Source organism: Podarcis pityusensis, assembly GCF_964106645.2.
Source record: "Podarcis pityusensis genome assembly, chromosome: 14".
NCBI lineage: Eukaryota > Metazoa > Chordata > Lepidosauria > Squamata > Lacertidae > Podarcis > Podarcis pityusensis.
The window spans coordinates 44,207,190-44,227,483 of record NC_138039.1 but is presented as its reverse complement, the minus strand read 5'-3'; the positions used below and the strand labels follow the sequence as shown (position 1 = coordinate 44,227,483).

The 20,294-nt window shown below is 48.5% G+C and overlaps 1 protein-coding gene across 3 annotated transcripts in view; it reads left to right on the top strand.

The window, feature by feature from the left end:
* Window positions 1-20,294, top strand: part of ZNF609 (zinc finger protein 609) — a 117,420-nt gene that overhangs the window by 80,714 nt on the left and 16,412 nt on the right. For all 3 annotated transcript variants that reach the window (XM_080980268.1, XM_080980266.1, XM_080980267.1), the window contains exon 3: window positions 19,476-19,701. In XM_080980268.1, the coding sequence (XP_080836394.1) occupies window positions 19,476-19,701 (226 nt within the window). The remainder of the gene's footprint in view (window positions 1-19,475; window positions 19,702-20,294) is intronic.

Sequence of the window (20,294 nt, the reverse complement as noted above, 5' to 3'; positions counted from 1 at the left end):
AACACAGTGACCTAATACAGAACACCTCTTTGGCATTAGTAGAGATGAAATCCTTATGCCTCTTACAGTTGTAAGCACTCTATTGATCTTTCATATTGGGATCAGATAGATTCCATTTAAGTCAGTGGTTTTCAACTTGGGGTGCCTTGAATGATGGTCAGGGGTGCTGCGGGCTACACTGGCCTCTGTCCTGCTTTCCTCCCCTCCCTCCCCTGATGCCCTCTTGCATCTCTGCCTCCCAAAGGCTTGTTGCAGCAGCCCTGGCTACAAGCTCCCCAGGCAAATGATGCCTCTGGGGCAGTATGAGGAGACACCTCTCTCTGTGGGGCAGAGGGGACAGCTCAGCAACCAGGGTGGCAACTGCAGTTGCCCAGAGGACTCCCAAGGAGAGGGGAGAAGAGAGAAGGCTGAGGGAACACTCCACAAGGCAGAGTGTTCGAAAAAGGGTGAGAGGCTGCCAGCTCTGCAGGCAAGGGGTGACATAACTGGGCTCCTGCGCCTGACGGGGGTGCCACAGAAAGAATGCAGTTGATCAAGGGAGCCGTGGACCCCAAAAGGTTGAAAACTTCTAATTTAAGTAATAGTTGGTGTTTCTTGGGTGTTGTTTTTTTTTTAATGAGATGCATTCAACTCTAGTTTAATGGGAAAATACATACATTTGTCAGGCAGGGATACTGTACAGGGGTCCATGAAGACCCAGTGGGCACTCACAAATTTAAGGTACCTTAGTTGTGCATTTTTCTCTTCAGTTTTGTTGCAGGAAGTATGTTTCTGCCTTGCTGTGTATTGGTGGCAAGCACGAAGTTATCAGCCTTTGAAAGTCATCCCATTACTTACTAGCTAGTGTTGAGAGATGAAGTCTGTATGGCACAGTCCTGAAGGACTGGTTGCCTTTGCTTGCTAGTAAGAGACTTTAGGGTTGCTCAGTATCTTTCCTGCCTACCCTAGGGATTAGAGTTTTTAAATATATAGGATCTGTAAAGTCCTTACAGAAAGTAGAAGGATGGGAGTGTTTAAAAATTAAGCACTGCTTGGTTTGATATATATACAGTGGTACCTCGGGTTACATACGCTTCAGGTTACGGACGCTTCAGGTTACAGACTCTGCTAACTCAGAAATAGTACCTCGGGTTAAGAACTTTGCTTCAGGATGAGAACAGAAATTGTGGTCCGGCGGCGCAGCGGCAGCAAGAGGCCCCATTAGCTAAAGTGGTGCTTCAGGTTAAGAACAGTTTCAGGTTAAGAACGGACCCCGGAACGAATTAAGTACTTAACCCGAGGTACCACTGTGTGTGTGTGTGTGTGTGTGTGTGTGTGTAAATAAGGAGAAATATAAATAAGGATAACTAGGGAGAAATAAATTTCAATGTATGTTACATTGCTGGTATACTAAATTTATGTAAATACATGAGGTGTAGCATTCTTTTTAAACACACCTGCTTCTCCAGGCCAATTGTGGTCTAAGTGTGGACATTTCCACTATATAAATATCTCCTTTCCAAGTTGTCTTTCTGCTGGCTGCTTTGTGTTAATAGATGAGAACCTCTCCTAAAGAGTGTAAAAGACTGACCTCATTTCTTTCCAGTTTTGTCAAAATAATATATAGGTTTTTGGATGAATGTTTGGAGCGTGCTTTAATTTTTTGTGTTTTCAACTGTGTCGTTACAGTAGGCAAATTATATCAGTGCTGTAGGGTTCCTCACTTCAGTTTGATGTAACGATTGAGAAATAACAAAATTAATTCTAAGCAGTTATAATGAAAGAATGTTATAGTGCACCTCATGGAAATACAGTTGTTATATGAGTGATAGTTTGGAAACAGAATTATTAATTTCCTCACTCCCTTTACAGTTTTGGAACTCCAGAGACATGGAGTATCTCCTGCAGTCCTTTATGATCTACTTGGTGGTGAAGAGAGAGTGTAGTTGGGAGAGATATTTTGGGAGGACAAAGCATGGGGTCTGGGGATGTTTGGTTTTTAAATAGCCTGTATAAACCTGCAGGTCTTGAAACTGAGAGCTGTCATTCCTGCCTTGACTGTAAGGTGGCACAATAATCAGTGGTCTACAAACTTTGGCATGTCTTAGTAATCAACCTAGACTCTTGCAGGGTAGGCTTTTCTGCTTCTAGCTCCACAGAGGCAGATGTGGTTTTGTGTCCATTGCCCAATCAATGGATTTTACAGAGGAAGAGCAGCAGGTGGGATTTGCATATATGAAGGGGTAATGACTCTTTTTAGGCCATGATACAGATTCTGTGTCCTAACAAAAAAACAGGGAAACCAGAGCATGACAATTTTTTTGAAAGTGACACTCCATTCCCACCTTTGTTGTGTTAACGGAAAATCTGAGGGCTCCCTTGGACAAAAAGCAAAGACACCAGCCAGAGCAAGTCAGAGCAAAACAGCAGCCAGTAGGCCCGGTCTTTATTTAGGAAAAGACTGTCGCGACAGGACTCCCACCGCCCACAAGGTGAAGCAAGATGGAAGCCCCGAACAAAGGAAGACCCCAACTTTTATTAGTTCCTAATCCCCTAAGTTACACCCCTAGAAATACATCATATTTACATCATAACTACGTTAAAAAAACAGGAGGAGCCAGAGGAGGGGTCGCACAGGTAATCCGAGTATCCTGACACCTGGCAGGGCCCCCTTCCCCTCCTTGCCATAAGCCTTTTCGGAGAACAAAAGGGAAAGGCGCGATTTCCTGCCCCCTGAGGGGACTCCGGTCACAGTCCCTTTGTCATAGTCCGCGCTGAATACACTAGCATATGCAGTTCATTGTGTCCTTGATAGTCTTCCGTCTGAGTCCATCAAGGCGACTATCAAGGTTGCTGTGTCAACAGGGGGAGGGTTGCAGAGTACGTGCCTGCTCGGTCAAGGGATCATGGCTGATTGGCAACAAGCCACCCCCCTTTGAAAGTCCTTGTAATATGGAGTAAAATAAAAGTGGTCCGATGAGAATCCGACGTACGGTTGATTTATGGTGAATTTATGAAGAATACCGTTGCTGAAGTTCAAGCACTTTCACTCCTCAGGAAGTGGTTGCTACATTTTGATTAAATCAGTCACGGTCAATTGAACCCGGAAACTTTGTATTAGGAAGCTGTCAGAGACAGAGAAGCGAGGGCCTGCCGCCTGCAGTACCAGCGTGGCCGCCACAAGGGGCGCTGTTCGGTAACACTGATTGGCTGAAACGGCTGCCGGCTGACCTGGAGTTTATGCGCCTGGTCTACTCGTACTAAAGATAGGGCAGAGCGGAACGTGGAAGAAATATAGAAATAAATGCTATTTTTTTAAGAAGATCAGCGCTTCCTTATTTACGGAAGGCTTTAAGGGATGGCCCTCTAAAAGGGACATCCCTAGGGTCAGGAAGGGGAGATGTGTGCATGTGTGAGTGTGGTGCTTGTGCAACACGTGTCAAGGAGATGGGGGGGGGGTTTCCGGCGACAGTTCCCCCCTTCGGAGATAAGATTGCGAAGGTAGGGAAACCGCGCAATCCTTTTCTCCGCATAATTCAATAGAAGTTTGGCATGTCATACCTAGAGTCCAGGGTCCGGAGGTTGTGTAGGGGCCCCATTTCGAGTGGGGTTGGCTGAATTCCTGATGTCGGTGGTCTATAGGTGGTAGTCAATCGCGGGCGAAGGGTAGAAGGACAAGAACCGCAAGTTTGACAGCACATCGGGAAGCAGTGAATTGCGCAGCAGAAGAAAGCAATGCAGATGGTAACAGTGACCAATACTAAGAGGCCGTTTCCTAAAAGTTGTTTTATCCAAGCAGATCCAGGTAGCCAGCTCCAAAATTGAGTGTCTGACAGGCCCTCATGTTGGATATTTCTAAGTTCATCGGTCAGTTTATGAATATTATTGAGATGACCAGTGATGTTCAAGGTCTGGTCAGAGACGTGTGTGCAGCACTCAGTTCCCACGAGGGCACAGACCCCTCCAGTCGAGGCGAGAACGTAGTCCAAAGCAAGGCGGTTCTGAATCGAATTCTGCCTGACCTCCGTTAATTCCGTCAAGATAGATTGGGTAGCTGCATTGGATTCTTCCATAAAGTTTAGCAGTATGTCGGTCAGTTTGAGGATATCAACGTGGTTGGAGCCGGCTCCATACGCAGGAAAGAGGGCTCGGCCGTAAGTCTCCCCATTGGCTGCGACATCAGAGAGCTCTGACAAGTCCTTTGCTCTCTTATTGCGCCTCCTTCCGGGGGGGAGCTCTTGAGTAACCCGGACTCCAGGTAAAATCAGTCCAAGATAACAGGTGCCACGGGAGTGGGGGCTGGCCCATACATAGCCGCGGTGGCCGCAAATCCAGAACAGCCCCTGCAGGCACGAATCTATGCGCCCAGTACGGAGGGTGCGGAAGAAGCACTGAGAAATTGGGGAAGGGTCCCAGGGGTCAGGCAAGTTCATCACACGTTTCCATGCAGACAGTAAGCTAGGATGGGTGGAGGGGTTGCCTTGGTGCCATAGGGTAATTCTACCATTTAATGCGATATCAAGGGTGTACTTACAGGTGCTCTCCCCGATGACTTTGTCGTTGCCGCTGAATTTCCGGCAGAGGTCGCCTGTTGTGGGTCCGGTCAGGTAGATGTACTGGTGGGTTAAGTTCACAGCGGTCAGGTTCCAGGACCGTACATCAGCGGAAAGATGTTGTTCTAGGGTGAGGGGCACTCCAAGGAATGGTATGCCACTGTGGAGGTGTGAGGGAGCATTGGCGCAAATCCAGCATTCGTTGGTGGTTGTTTGCCTTGCAATTTGAGAGATCAGTTTTACATAGGTGTTGGAATGCCAGGTGGACAAGAGGTCATTGTTGCTGGAGTTTTGGGACATTGACAGTTCCCCCCTTTGTCGAGGTGCAGTACCGGCAGGATGAAGGGGGTCTTGGCGTAGTAAGTAGGTTAGGTTTGTGGTAAGGCCGCCACATCTTTGGGGGCCGGTGGTGTCCCATTCTGCTGCAGGTGTAACTGAGTGATGCCAGCCTTCTAGGTACGCCTTGCCGTCCCAGTTGGAGGCGAGTCCGATGTCCCAAATGCAGCAGTACCTTCGGAGGCAGACCCCTTGTAAGACGGTTTGACGGGGGGTAGAATCTACTCTTTGGCAGTAAAACCCGTGGATTAAACGGTCTGTGGGGTGGTTCTGGTCAGTATAAACGGACTCACCGCCGCCATTGTCGAGGACAGTCCAGTTCAGTGCCTGTTGTGGTGTACCATCAGAGAAAAGTACATAAGAGCCGTTGAGGCAATGGGCACGGTTCCAAGGGCCGTCTCTGGTGAGGATGAGTTTGCCGAGTGGCCTGAAAGATGGTGAGCGAATAAAAAGTTCCCAGGCTTGGTGTGTAGCTAGGATCGGTGAAATGGAGTGTCGAAGGAGGACGCGGGTCTCTGGCAAGCAGAATTCGAAATCTCCAAGGCGGTCTAATGTTCCTCGTTTCACCATATCAACAATTCCAAAGTCTAGGAATTTGTATTCAGTTTGTAATCCAGGGCAAGAGGCATGTGTGATCATGGTGTTTTGAGAGAAGGTGGTGGTCAGATGAAGGAGGAGAAGGGTGGGTATGGTGGTGGTCATCATAGTAGCGGAGGGAGTAAAGCTGTCAAACGGCAGAGCTGTCAGATGGGGAGCGGTGGAGCGGTGGAGCTGTCAAACTGCAGAGCTGTCAGATGGGGAGCGGTGGAGCGGTGGAGCTGTCAAACTGCAGAGCTGTCAGATGGGGAGCGGTGGAGCGGTGGAGCTGTCAAACTGCAGAGCTGTCAGATGGGGAGCGGTGGAGCGGTGGAGCTGTCAAACTGCAGAGCTGTCAGATGGGGAGCGGTGGAGCGGTGGAGCTGTCAAACTGCAGAGCTGTCAGATGGGGAGCGGTGGAGCGGTGGAGCTGTCAAACTGCAGAGCTGTCAGATGGGGAGCGGTGGAGCGGTGGAGCTTTGCGGAGTTTTAGGCGGATGGGGGGTTGGTCGTTTTGGCTAGCTGTGGTGATGAGTTCGGAAGACCAAAGTGTTGACGTGTGAGCTGGGTCAGGTCCGGTCTGTTGGGCCCGGTTCGTGCCCCGATCTGGTCCGGTCTGTTGGGCTCGATGCGTGCCCCGATCTGGTCCGGTCTGTTGGGCCCGATGCGTGCCCCGATCTGGTCCGGTCTGTAGGTCGTGTTCGGTGTTGATGTCGTCTTCTGCTGGTCGGCGTGGGATGTGGTAGGGCGACTCGTCCGATGTGGGCTCGGGTGGTGGAGCCGGCTTGCAGCGGGTATGATGCAGCCAGGCTGTCTTTTCTGCTACCTTAACAGAAGTTGGAGTGGTTAAAAGTACTTGGTAGGGGCCCTCCCAGGTGGGTTGTAGGGGTACCTTGTGGTGTGTTTTTGCTAGTATCCAGTCCCCTGGGTGGTATGAGTGGATGTTTTCGTCTAGGGGGATGTTTTGACTTGAGGCAGCATATCTGTGGAGGTGGATTAGTTGTCTCTGGAGCTGTATCACATATTGAGTTAATTCAGACTCTCCAACCTCTAACTCGGATGTTGGAAACTGGGTATTATATACCGGGGAGGGTCTCCCAAAGAGTAATTCATAGGGAGATAGGTTTAGGTTCCCTCGGGGACAAGCTCTGAGATTATGTAAAACCAAGGGGAGAGCGTTGATCCACTTAATTCCAGAGTCTTTACAGAGCTTTCCTAGTTGTGACTTCAGCTGTTGATTCATTCTTTCAACCTGGCCTGAGGATGGGGGATGGTATGGGGTGTGTAGTTTCCATTTGATCCCTAGAGCTTTGGCGACTTGCTGAACTATCTCTGAGGTGAAGTGGGAGCCCCTGTCGCTGTCTATATGTCTCGGGACCCCGAAGCGTGGTATTATCTCATGTAGTAGAGTTTTTGCAACCATTTGGGCATTGGCTCGGCGAGCTGGGAGGCATTCCACCCATCCGCTCAACTGATCAATGATGACGAGGGCATGCTTATAGCCTTGACAGGGGGGCAAATCTATAAAGTCAACTTGAAGACTTTCAAAAGGAACAAAGGCCCATGGTCTGGCTCCAGGTGGGCTTCTGGCGGTATGCTTTGGATTAAAGGTTTGACAAGTGTGACAGTTCTTTACTGCTGTCTTCGCGGCAAGGGCTAGTCCGGGGGCATACCAGCAGCGTTGGACTGAGTCTATAAGCTTGTCCCTTCCCCAGTGGGTACACTGATGCAGAATTCTCACATGCTTGGGTACCCATAGTCTGGGCATTATAAGTCTCTTGTCTGGAAGATACCAGATGCCATTCTCAAGGATGGCTCCGTGTTCTGCCCACCCCTTTTTTTCCTCAAGGGTGGCGGTTTTATACATTAAGTCAAAGTCTACGTCAGATGGAACTTGGGGTCCCTGGAATTCATTATCTGAAGACAGTGGTTGGAGGGCTGCTTCTTGTGCCATGTGATCTGCGCAGCTGTTCCCTATAGATACGGGGTCTTTCCCCTTTGTGTGAGCTTTACAGTGGACTACTGCTATTTCCTCGGGAAGGTGTATGGAGTCCATAAGGCGCTGTACTAGGGGTGCGTGGGCGATCTTAGTGCCCGCAGAAGTTAGGAAGCCTCTCTGCAGCCAGATTTGTCCGGTAGCGTGAACTAGACCGAAGCAATATTTGGAGTCTGTATAAATTGTGACCCTTTTCCCTGCTGCTAACTCACATGCTCGGATTAAAGCGATGAGTTCGGCCGCCTGTGCGCTATACTTGGCATGGATAGGGCGCGCTTCCAGGATATCTGTGTCACTAACAACTGCATATCCGCTTTTCCGCTCTCCCCCTACTATTTTCGAACTCCCGTCAGTGTACAGTACTAGGTGAGGGTTATCTAAAGGGAGATAGTCAAGGTCCTCCCGTGGTTTCTCGGCATGTCGTACTACTTGGCTACAGTCGTGGTGTGGGGTGCCGTCGTCAGGGAGAGGTAGGAGGGTTGCGGGATTGAGGGAATTCACTCTCTTTATGGTAACATTAGACGGACTGAGGAGGATGGCTTCATATCTGTTGAGCCTTTGTATCGTAAAACGTTGGCACCCTTGCAGGCTGAGAAGGGTAGCGACAGCGTGGGGGACGTTTACGGTTAGTTCATGTCCAAGGACAGTTTCTTGGGCTTTTTCTAGGAGTAGTGCTGCAGCTGCCACTGCTCTAAGGCATCCAACGGTTCCCATTATGGTGGTGTCTAGTTGAAGGCTGTAGTATGCTACAGGTCTATTCCTTCCCTGAAAGGGTTGTGTAAGGACGCCTGAAGCTACTCCTTTGTTTTCGTGGACGAATAAAGAGAAGGGTAGTCTATAATCTGGGAGTCCAAGGGCGGGCGAGGACCTTAATTCGCGTTTGATAGATTCGAAGGCTTCGAGTGCCTCTGCAGTCCATTGCAATTGATCTGGGGCACTATCATGCGTCATTGCAGTGAGGGGTCGGGTGAACTCTCCATAACGGGGAATCCATGCTCGGCAAAATCCGCTCATTCCAATGAAACCTCTGAGCTGCCTCTTGGTCTTTGGGAGGGGTAGTTTTGCTATAGCATCGATCCTATCGGTCGTGAGGGCACGGGTGCCCTCTCCGAGGATATGTCCAAGATATTTAACTTCCTTTTTGCAGTATTGTATCTTTTTTGGAGATACCTTGTGTCCCTTGTGCGCAAGTATCGTAAGCAGGGCTATAGTGTCGGATTTGCAGGATTCTAAATCCCTTCCACAGAGTAAAATGTCATCTACATAAAGCCGGAGAACGGAACCTCCGGGGAGATTGACGTCTAACAAGTCTTGGTGTAATATGGAAGAAAAAATTGCCGGAGATTCCACATATCCTTGGGGCAGCCGGGTCCACGTTAGTTGACCGGTCTGCCATGTAAAGGCAAAAAGAAATTGGCTCTCCGGATCTACGGGGATGCTGAAAAACGCGGAGCATAAGTCTATAACGGAGTAAACTACAGTTCCCTCCGGGATTGTGCTCAGAAGGTGGTGGGGGTTGGCGACAACAGCATGTCTCGGAATAACAAAGGAATTGATCAGTCGAAGGTCCTGTACTAGGCGCCATTTGACGGGATTTGTATTGGGTTTTTTGACGGGGAGAAGGGGGGTATTACATGGGGAGGCGCAAGGAACTAAGACACCCATTTTTAGAAATTCGTCTATCATTGGCGTAAGTCCTTCGATTGCTTCGGGGGGAAGGGGGTATTGCTTGGTGCAGGGGAATGGTAGATCTTTTCTGTAGTTAACTTTGACTGGGGTTGCAGATTTTAGAAGTCCGACTGATGTTGACTCAGTTCCCCACAGCCAGGAAGGGACATTGTTAAGGAGCTCTGGAGGTAGGTCAATGGTATTGTGGTTAGCTTCTTGAAGGATGCCTTGGAAATTGAAAAGGGAGTCGTCCGGCATGTGCAGGAAAATCCCTTCTTGGCCGCACTGTATGGTGGCATTTAGTTTGCAGAGCAGATCCCTCCCCAATAGGTTAACTGGACTGGAGGTGAGTAGAAAGGTGTGTTTAACTGATAAAGGCCCAACGGAGACGTTCGCAGGTTTGGAAAGGGGGCAATTCCGGGGAATTCCATCAAGCCCCATGACGGTTCTAGTTTCTTCACCCGGGGGCAAATGACTATTCGTTAGAGTTGAGTAGGTGGCCCCAGTGTCCAGGAGGCAATCGTAAGACTGCCCATCAATTTGCATGGTGCACATGGGGTCAGAGGAGGATAATTGCAAAACCGGGCAGAGGAAAGGGAAAGAGGCGGGATCTGCTTCTAATTGTCAATGTGTCTGATACTCTTCAACCATCATTTCGTGAGTTGGGTTTGCGGGGCGCCCTCCCTGCTTAAATGGGTTGGCAGTGTCATGAAGTTGGTTTCGTGGTCGCGGCTGAGGTAGCGAGGGTTCAGCGCGGGATTGCGTTAGATTTGAGGATTGGATAGGTCCGTATGGAAGAGTAGGCTCTCTGTACCTAGGGTGGGCATTTTCTGGGTAGTATGGTTTGGGGTTCTTATATTCGACCTTTCTGGCTCCTGTCCGAAGGGGGCAATTTCTCTTTATGTGCCCTACTTCTTCACAGTGGTAGCAAATGCGGTCTTCAAAGAGTTCGGACCCCCCTGGTTTAAACCTTTCTTTCGAGGTAGACATTGCGGCTGCGTAGGCCAACACCCGTGGGGAGTCAGGTTTTTGGTCTTTTCTTTTCCGTTCATCCCTCGAGTTGAAAACGGACTTTGCGATGGAGAGGATTTCATTTACGGTTTTTCCATCATATCCTAAGTGGGAATTTAGAGCCTTTCGAATGTCGGCTGTAGCTTGGTCTTTAAAAAATCCTTTGACTATTACCTCATGTTGTGGGCTCTCCGGATCTATTCCACCCCAGGTCTTAATAGCGGAGACTAGCCTAGAGTAGTAATCAGAGGGGTGCTCATCCGGTCCTTGAAGGATAGCTTGGACCTTGGTCCAGTTTACTGTTCGCTGTCCCGCAGCTTTAATGCCGTCTAGGATGGCCTTCTTAAAAATTTTTAAACCCCATATTCCATGTTCGGTGTTATAGTCCCAGTCTGGGTCGTTAAGTAGAGACTGGGCGGTCAGTGGGGTCATCGAGGCGGGGCGATTTGGTTGGTACCCTTCCCGGGCGAGAGCTTCTCCCGCCTTCGCTAATATCTCTCTTTTCTCTGCCTCGTTAAAGAGGGCCCCAAGCAGCATATGCACATCTGCCCAGGTGGGGTTATGAGTGGAGAAGATGGTAGCTACCTGGCGGTGGCATTTGTCGGGGTCGTCTCGTAGGGAGGGCATCTTATCGGACCAGTTCATTAAGTCCGAGGTAAGAAAGGGCTGGTGAGTAAAAACCATGCGGGGAGGATCTCCTGCCCTGGCGGGGGGTATTGGTAAGGCTCGCAGTGGAAAGGCACCCTCTACCTCTCCGTTTTGCAGATTATCCCGATTCCTAGTTCTACTGGAGACGGGTCCCTCTCCTCCTTCGGTCAAAAGTTGCCCATTGAGCAGGGGTCCGAGATTTAGATCTAATTGGTCTCTTGTTAAGCTGGATGAGCTTGAGGAGGGGTCGGGAAGTGGTTGTGTATTTGGAGTACTTTGGGAAGGTGCAGCAGCTGCAGGGCGAGGTGTATTCTCCCTTGGTCCTGTGCCCCCCCCACCGGCTCCTGTTCTGTCTGCCGCCCCGGGTCCTGGTGGTCGAGGTGCTTGAGGTTCGGGGTAGTAAAAGGGGACGAGGGTCCTATCCAGCTGTTCCTCCTGGGCTCTAATCTCATCATATGGGGGGGGTCCGGTTGTTTTCAAAACAGCCATTTGTCGGACAATTTGTGCTTGCTGCCGTTGAAATAGCTCGCGGGCTTCAGCGAAGGCATTTAGGTAGTACAATTGCCGGGGCTTTTCGTCAGCCAGGTAAGTTTTAAGTGCTTGCATCTTCAGGAGGTTAAAGGAACCATGGGGCGGCCACCTGGAAGCTGGTTCTAGATGGTGGGTGAAGGCAACCCACGAGGTGTTGCAAAGGTCCCTCAACTTTGACTTCGAAAGTCCTTTCCTCCCTCTCAATTCCTTCCAGTTTAAGAGGACAAATTGGAGGGGAGTGTCAGAGTCCTCCATCTGGCGGGAAGGCTTCGCGAAAGCCTTGTCGCCTGGAGGAGTCCAGTCGGAATGTTTAGAAGCCTGGGCTCCCATTCTTCCTATGTAGGGGTAGGGGGATAGGGACACACACAAGGGAAAAAGTGACGGGGGAAAGAAAAAGGAGGGGGGTAGAAAATATCCTCAGTGTTTGGAATATCTTAGACTATCGCAACTTTCACCTATCTTCAAGTTGCAATTTCATTTTAAGAAACTCTATACATGAGCACAAACTACACTGACGGGACGCCTGGCCCGAAAACCTTTTCCTCGGGACGCCTGGCCCGAAAACCTTTACCTCGGGACGCCTGGCCCGAAAACCTTTTCCTCGGGACGCCTGGCCCGAAAACCTGTACCTCGGGACGCCTGGCCCGAAAACCTGTACCTCGGGACGCCTGGCCCGAAAACCTGTACCTCGGGACGCCTGGCCCGAAAACCTTTTCCTCGGGACGCCTGGCCCGAAAACCTGTACCTCGGGACGCCTGGCCCGAAAACCTGTACCTCGGGACGCCTGGCCCGAAAACCTGTACCTCGGGACGCCTGGCCCGAAAACCTGTACCTCGGGACGCCTGGCCCGAAAACCTGTACCTCGGGACGCCTGGCCCGAAAACCTGTACCTCGAGACAAATTTCCCTTTCGTGTTGCTTCACAGAACTAAACCCTAGTGTGGGGCCCCAAGTTGTGAACCACCCGCTTTCTTTTCCACGACAGCCTCCTGCCTAGCCTGAGACTAAGTTCGGAATTCCCTACTGAACGCTTGCGCAGTGCAATGCCAGATCGGGGTCCGAGAAAATTCAAAGTTAGAAAGGAAGCAAACGACCTTGCGTTCTCACATACCCGGGTCATCCCTAACAAAGGTCGCCAGGCAGGAGGGGCGGCTTCGTTTGCATAGTCGGGGTAAGGGGAGAGAGCAAGAGGGTATTAGAAAAAAACGCCTCCGGGCGACTTCCGAGAGAGACGTCAGAGAAAGATAGTAAAGAGCCACGCTTTTCCGGACTCAACTCCGAGACGGAAAGCGGGGGAGAAAAAGGAGAGGGAGAGATGCTTTCAGACGTTTCTGGACGACTCCGAGAGACAACGTCGGAAAATAGTAGGGCCCCGCGATCTCCCTGGTCACCCTCCGAGGGGGAGAATCGGGGAAGAAAAGGAGAGAGTTTAGAACGCACCCGGCCGACTCCGAGGGGTAACGTTAGAGATAGAGGAGAGAAAGGCCCGGCTGTCGTGGAGATATTCCGTTTCCAACCCCCTCCCAATGTATTTACTTCAAACCATACTCACGTTCGGTGATGTCCCTCGCGGATCCCGGGATCCTTTTCTTTAGCCGGCTTTCACCTCGCCTTTGCTCTCTCTGGTTGGGCTTTTGGTGACGGTTGATTACCGCCCGCAAAGAGGAGGCAGGGAGAGGAAAAAAGATCCCTGGGCTAAGGTTGCCCAGTGGCGCCTGATCCCCTCTATCTCCCCTCTCACCTTTGCAGGAGAACCAAGTGTCCCTTCGTGGTTGCCAACTGTTAACGGAAAATCTGAGGGCTCCCTTGGACAAAAAGCAAAGACACCAGCCAGAGCAAGTCAGAGCAAAACAGCAGCCAGTAGGCCCGGTCTTTATTTAGGAAAAGACTGTCGCGACAGGACTCCCACCGCCCACAAGGTGAAGCAAGATGGAAGCCCCGAACAAAGGAAGACCCCAACTTTTATTAGTTCCTAATCCCCTAAGTTACACCCCTAGAAATACATCATATTTACATCATAACTACGTTAAAAAAACAGGAGGAGCCAGAGGAGGGGTCGCACAGGTAATCCGAGTATCCTGACACCTGGCAGGGCCCCCTTCCCCTCCTTGCCATAAGCCTTTTCGGAGAACAAAAGGGAAAGGCGCGATTTCCTGCCCCCTGAGGGGACTCCGGTCACAGTCCCTTTGTCATAGTCCGCGCTGAATACACTAGCATATGCAGTTCATTGTGTCCTTGATAGTCTTCCGTCTGAGTCCATCAAGGCGACTATCAAGGTTGCTGTGTCAACAGGGGGAGGGTTGCAGAGTACGTGCCTGCTCGGTCAAGGGATCATGGCTGATTGGCAACAAGCCACCCCCCTTTGAAAGTCCTTGTAATATGGAGTAAAATAAAAGTGGTCCGATGAGAATCCGACGTACGGTTGATTTATGGTGAATTTATGAAGAATACCGTTGCTGAAGTTCAAGCACTTTCACTCCTCAGGAAGTGGTTGCTACATTTTGATTAAATCAGTCACGGTCAATTGAACCCGGAAACTTTGTATTAGGAAGCTGTCAGAGACAGAGAAGCGAGGGCCTGCCGCCTGCAGTACCAGCGTGGCCGCCACAAGGGGCGCTGTTCGGTAACACTGATTGGCTGAAACGGCTGCCGGCTGACCTGGAGTTTATGCGCCTGGTCTACTCGTACTAAAGATAGGGCAGAGCGGAACGTGGAAGAAATATAGAAATAAATGCTATTTTTTTAAGAAGATCAGCGCTTCCTTATTTACGGAAGGCTTTAAGGGATGGCCCTCTAAAAGGGACATCCCTAGGGTCAGGAAGGGGAGATGTGTGCATGTGTGAGTGTGGTGCTTGTGCAACACGTGTCAAGGAGATGGGGGGGGGGTTTCCGGCGACAGTTGGCAATGGTTCTTTTTTAAAAAATATAAAAGTTGCTCTCCTGGACAGTATATTTTCTTTTATGATTGCCAAAATTAAACTTCTGGTCACCATTGACAACTGCATTTTGGGACCCTCTGACTGGGATACAGTTAAAACAAGGTAGCTGACTACTTGATCAAAGGCATCCTTACCATCATAGAATATGTAAGTGTGGACTTTTATTTATTTTATTTATTGAGTTTATATCCCACCTTTTCTCCAAGTAGGTCAAGGTGGTGTACATGGTTCTCTCCCTCTTCATTTCATAAGCCATCACTTAACCTGGCATCTTAGTTTAAGAGAAGCCCTTTTGTGAAGTCATATTCTATTTTTGGCTGTGGGTTGAATCCAATATCAGTCACAACCCTGTGTGTTTCTGCAGATGTACTCGGCAGGCAGTCTTATCAAAAGTTCAACACTATTGATACTTGCACTTCATTGGTGTATTTATTTTGCCCTAGCACTTGAGAGTTATTCACTGAGTGCACCTTTTCATAAGGATGATGCAAGTCTGGGCAGTAGAAAAGGAGTGTGTATGTGTGGATTGTCAATGCAGAATTTTGGATGGATGGGTCCTGAAGATTTGGAAGAAGAGATAGTGGCTATGTTAAGTCCAAAAAGATTCACTTTCATTGAGAGGGTCCTAGATCCCTTGCTATATGTTCATGACCTAGTGCATGAAGCTTTAAAGGGACTTTGAAGTTGGTGGTAGTCAGGTATGTGCCATTTGACATTATAACACACTAACACAGCTTGCTCATCTGGCAGTGGCTGATGTAATTTTTTTGGAGACTTTTTCTCTGCAGTCCAACATTTGCACTTGCCAGTAGTTTTCATTGCATGTCTGGCTCTGACAATCTGTTTAGTTCCTGAGCCTAGCAGGAGTTTTTGCACAGGAGGAGAACACAATGTAATTACTACCTATAGGGAGATTAATGATTCCCAGCTCTCTTCTTTCCCCATCAGCCTGTCTCTCGTATTTTATGTTGAGCAAATATACTGGTCTTGTTTGCAGCTCAGAAGAGATGCAGAGGCTTGCCATTGAGAGATGTGGAGCTAGGCTTCAGTTCTTCCCTTTTCTCCCAGTACTTCCTCTGACATGTATTCTGGTCAGCAGGGTATATTCTCTCATGGCCTTCTTTGAAAAGCTCTTTATAAGATTTTCTTTCCTTCCTTCCTTCCTTCCTTCCTTCCTTCCTTCCTTCCTTCCTTCCTTCCTTCCTTCTCTGTCTTCAAAAGCTGCAGGGAGGATTGAGCTACACATGCTCTCCCTTCCTTCTGTCTCCTTTCTTCACCCCGACAGCTGATAAATGATACTACATTTGTTCCATGGCAGAGTGAAATATGAAATCCCATAAAGCCACCTCACTTATTAGATGGTTCTCAGCAAGCTGCTTATTATGCTCTGTGGCATAATGCAGATTACAAATGTGACCAAATGATAATTAGCAAAGCTGGAGTGGCAATTAGTGTTCTTCTGCTGAGTGCTGATTACCTTTCAAAGTAGAAAGCAGCTGAAGGGTTTGCAAGCCTGCAACTACCCTGACTCTAAATGCACCAAGAAGTGCCCAGATCTGTATACAGGGTATTTTGTGGTGAAACAGTTTCCATCTTCCAAGATGAAGTGACCATGGTTTCTTGCTGAGTATTTTGCTTTAATATGTGAGAGGAGGGAGCATCTGCTCAGGATTAGAGAGCAGGGTTTTCTGGAGCAGCTGGTTAGTTCCATTCTCTGTTCTCACAAGCAACAGGTAGAGGTTTCTAGTGTCTTCTGTGGCAGTGTGACCTTGATCCTCAACTTTAATTGATAGGTCTCCACCTGGGAGCTCTTCAGAGGGTGTCAGTCCAGCTGGCAGAAATTCTGAGAAGTGTAAGAAATTCTGAGAAGTCTAAGTGTAAGAAGTGTAAATGTTGGGGCTGTAGATGACATTCCTTTCTAGGGTGGTGTCAGAGCTGTTGCCAGAATCAAGGCAAAATGTGCTTTAGATTGTTGTGAGACTGCTCTAGGGAATTGTCCCAATAAACAAATTCTCTCTTAGTCAGGATAAAGGGGTATGCTGCCACCACTGAGACCTTTTCTTGCTCCCAGACACCTTGGAATCTTTGCAATCTTTGCAAATGCATTGTGATTACAGTGTAGCTACTTAGTGTCTAGGGATGCGGGTGGCGCTGTGGGTTAAACCACAGAGCCTAGGACTTGCCGATCAGAAGGTCAGCGGTTCAAATCCCTGCGACGGGGTGAGCTCCCGTTGCTCGGTCCCTGCTCCTGCCAACCTAGCAGTTCGAAAGCACATCAAAGTGCAAGTAGATAAATAGGTACCACTCCGGCGGGAAGGTAAACGGCGTTTCCGTGCACTGCTCTGGTTCGTCAGAAGCGGCTTAGTCATGCTGGCCACATGACCCGGAAGCTGTATGGCGGCTCCCTCGGCCAATAAAGCGAGATGAGCGCCGCAACCCCAGAGTCAGTCACGACTGGACCTAATGGTCAGGGGTCCCTTTACCTTTTTACTTAGTCTCTGCATGCCTGTTTCTTTTCTGTCTCCATGTCAATCTTTATCAGAAGCCAGTTCCTAAGCTTGAAACTAAGCAAATTGGCCTGATTTCACAAATGCAGTCATTGGGGCCTGGCTCAGCAAAATGTGACATACCCCACCATGCACAGAAGACTGCACTTCTTTTGCCAGGAGACATTTTAAAATGCAAGAGATATAAGCCGGGCTCAAATCCTCATCCTCCCAAGCATGACTTACAGCAGGGATGGCTAACCTGTGGCCATACAGATGTTTTTGAACTACAGTTCCTATCAGTCCTAGCCAGCGTGGCCAATAGCCAGGGAAGTGGAGAATTTTAGTTCAGCAACATCTGAAGGGCCAAAGAATAAGCAGCTCTGGTTTAGAAGATTGATAACATGAGCTGAGTGTTCAACCATGTTCTCCCTCCTCTATTTGCTGGTTTTACTTTACCCATAGTTTGACATCAATCAGGCAAACTATAGTTGGCACAAACTTCCAAACTATGGGTTGAAGTAGATTTGAAAACCATGGTTTGGAAGTTAAAACTAACCATAGTTACCTGATGGTTTGAAGGGTTGTCTTGGCTATGTGGGAAGTGTACTGAGAAAGTGGTACATCCATAAATACAGGTTAGATTTATAGCCTTGTTCTAACATGCTAGAAATGTGTAGGAATGTTTTTTTTTTCTGCGAGAGAGCATTTGGTCTTGAAGTGAGGGCTGAGGGAACTGGTACAATCAAGATACAGACTTACTGCCTCTGAGAGAACTAGGCCATAAGCTTTGCTACCTGCCTGGGCAGATACAACCAGCTCAGTCACTGCAGATTAAACTGGCATCCAGTATTAAATGTTGATGAGATTGGATTTGCTTTGTTCAGCTGTCCAGAGCAAGGATATACACAGAAGGAGAAGAAGCCAAACGCAGGCAAGCAGGCAAAAGGCCCTCTGGGTGTTTCGTTCTGCTATGTTAACATGACTGGAAGTGAAAATCCATCCCCAGAGCTCAGCATTGCCCACGTTCTTGGGCACCGAACCTTGCCAAAGGGGAGGCAGCTGTTTCCCTCAGTTATTGCTCGTGTGATGGGGAACATTTAATGAGAATGTGTTCACTGAAGGATAAACATGAGGGCTTTTGCCTCCTCATCCTCTTTCAGGGGCACTAGCTAACATAGAATTTGTCCTTTCCCACCATTTTCTTACTAAGTTTTTGGACACAATTATTCCTGAGAGTTGAAGGGAGCTCAGTATATTTGCGATGATACTGTACAACTCTCCCCTCCCAAGGATTGTTTTGGGAACATTGTAGAGATGTAATTCTGATGTGCAGCACTGGGCACACAAGAATCCACTTGCTCTCTTTCATTGCATTTAATTACTTTATAAAAAGACATAGCTAGTTGGGGAGGGGGAGGGGGAGGGGGATGGCATCAGCTAAGGAGGATTATCTGACAACTGTTCAAAAACCAGAATTAGTTTGAATGTGTGTGTGTGGCTGTTGGCAGTATTGTTCCATAAATAACTCCTGATTTTATGTACATGAATGTCCATGGGAAAGAGAGTGTGGCAAAGGGGCTTGGAGATTTTTGCTTTTGGTTCATCTGAGACCAAGAACAGCAGGCTATAATCGCCAGCAAGCAGGCAGATTTCCCAAAATGACAGCTTGAAGCCTTTATCCCCCTGATTGGAATGTGTCTGCTCTTACCAGAAGATACCCAGGGCCATCACTTGAATGTTGAGTGGCATTTGGAACAATTTTTGAATTAACTGATTATTTGAGGCAGCAGAAGCCAAATTGGAAACCTTGTACTCAAAAACTGATTCTGTCTGAGCAGGCAGCATCTTCATGCTGCAGATTCTCTTTCAGGGGTGGCTGAGGGATTTCCTTTATAAGGTGGTTACTTAAATTGGGAGAGGGAGATAGTTCTCCTTTGAAAAGAGATGGGCAGGTTGGATAAGGCCCTGAAATTGCCCTTTCTTCATATGTGACATGTGACCTGCGTATTAGAGGTGATTTTCCTGCTCTTTGTGGTAGCAACGTGATCGCTTGGTGGCAGGCTTCAGGGGATAACTTGCATCTGCCATATTGGAATCTGTTTCTATAGAATACACACTGGCCAATAACCAGGCTGACTTGTGCCTAGTTCTCACCAAGGCGGTAAATGTATGTCTGGCTTGTACCACATCAGACTACAGATGCAGGATTTGTGTGTTTTAATGCTCCTTCCTACAAAAATAACTCCAGAGTTGGGGAGGGGTAATCCTTAAATATCAAGGAGAAAGAGGTCTAGCCCATCCCTCTACCCATTGTGCCAGTTTTAAGTGTGTGTGTGCACGCGCGCGCACACACACACATGCATTCTGTCCATATGAGGTCCCATCTATAACCCAGAAAGAAGCTTACTACCTGGGTGAGAGCTAGGCCTTGGTCTCCTTTTCCCTTTTAAATAAGAGCTGCATGTGTAAGGAGGCATACAAGGAGGAGGGGGCTGGATGAGTCAAAACTTAATTTGTAAAATGCTATAATTTCCATTCACAAGTTGGGGGTGCAAAAAGCACCTAGATTCTGTCCTCCAGTGCTGAACATATTGAGTAAGAACTTGTGACATCTGCTCCTAAAGCTAAGATCCAAGTGGCAAATACAGGGCCTAAATGCCAGACCATCTCAATTTGGGGGTGTTGCAGACATAAGGAAGACCCAGCTTCCCTTATCCATCTGTATTCATTTGTATTTTCTCTTTTTCCAGATGGAGTCTCCAGTGTCCACCCCTGCAGTGCTACCATTGCATCTTCTTGTTCCTGTTGTCAACAGTGATATCTCATCACCATGTGAGCAGATAATGGTACGCACTCGCTCTGTAGGGGTGAACACATGTGATGTGGCTCTTGCTACGGAGCCAGAGTGCTTGGGCCCCTGTGAACCTGGCACCAGTGTCAATCTGGAGGGCATCGTATGGCAGGAGACAGAAGACGGTAGGTGTCCTTCAGTATGTTTGTTTTAAGAGTAGTGCTGGTCAACTGATGGTTCAAATGCTGTATCCCAGCCTAGTTCAATTTGTGTGGCATTGCACAAAATAAATGTTGCCCCAGAGGACTCTGCCATAATGCAAATTGCTCTTAATTGGGTCAGTATTGTTCCTTTGGAAGTGGTGTAGTCCAGGGTAAAAGCTGCTTCCAAGAAGGCTCCTCTCGCTAGGCAAAATGAGAACACACTGTAGAGGCTTCTGGGGTGTACCACCTATTCTTGCATCCTATCTTCTTCAGCAATCGCACTTCTTCACAAACAGTGAAGCAGCACTTAGGTGTTGAGATAAAAGACTACACCACATCTAAAAACTTGGTCATGCCTGTTGCCTTGATTTTGCTGTTCTGGGTTCCTATATTTAGGCACATGAAAGATTTTTTCCCTTCACCTTTAGAGTGCCTGTTTTACTCTGATTATAAGCTAAGGGGGGGGGGGATCCCTTGATCTGAGGCCAAAGCATCTTACCTGCTACAAATTTGCACCTTGTTTGAATTCTACATTCTGCCCACTTCCTGACCTTGTATTTTCTAAAACCTCCTCT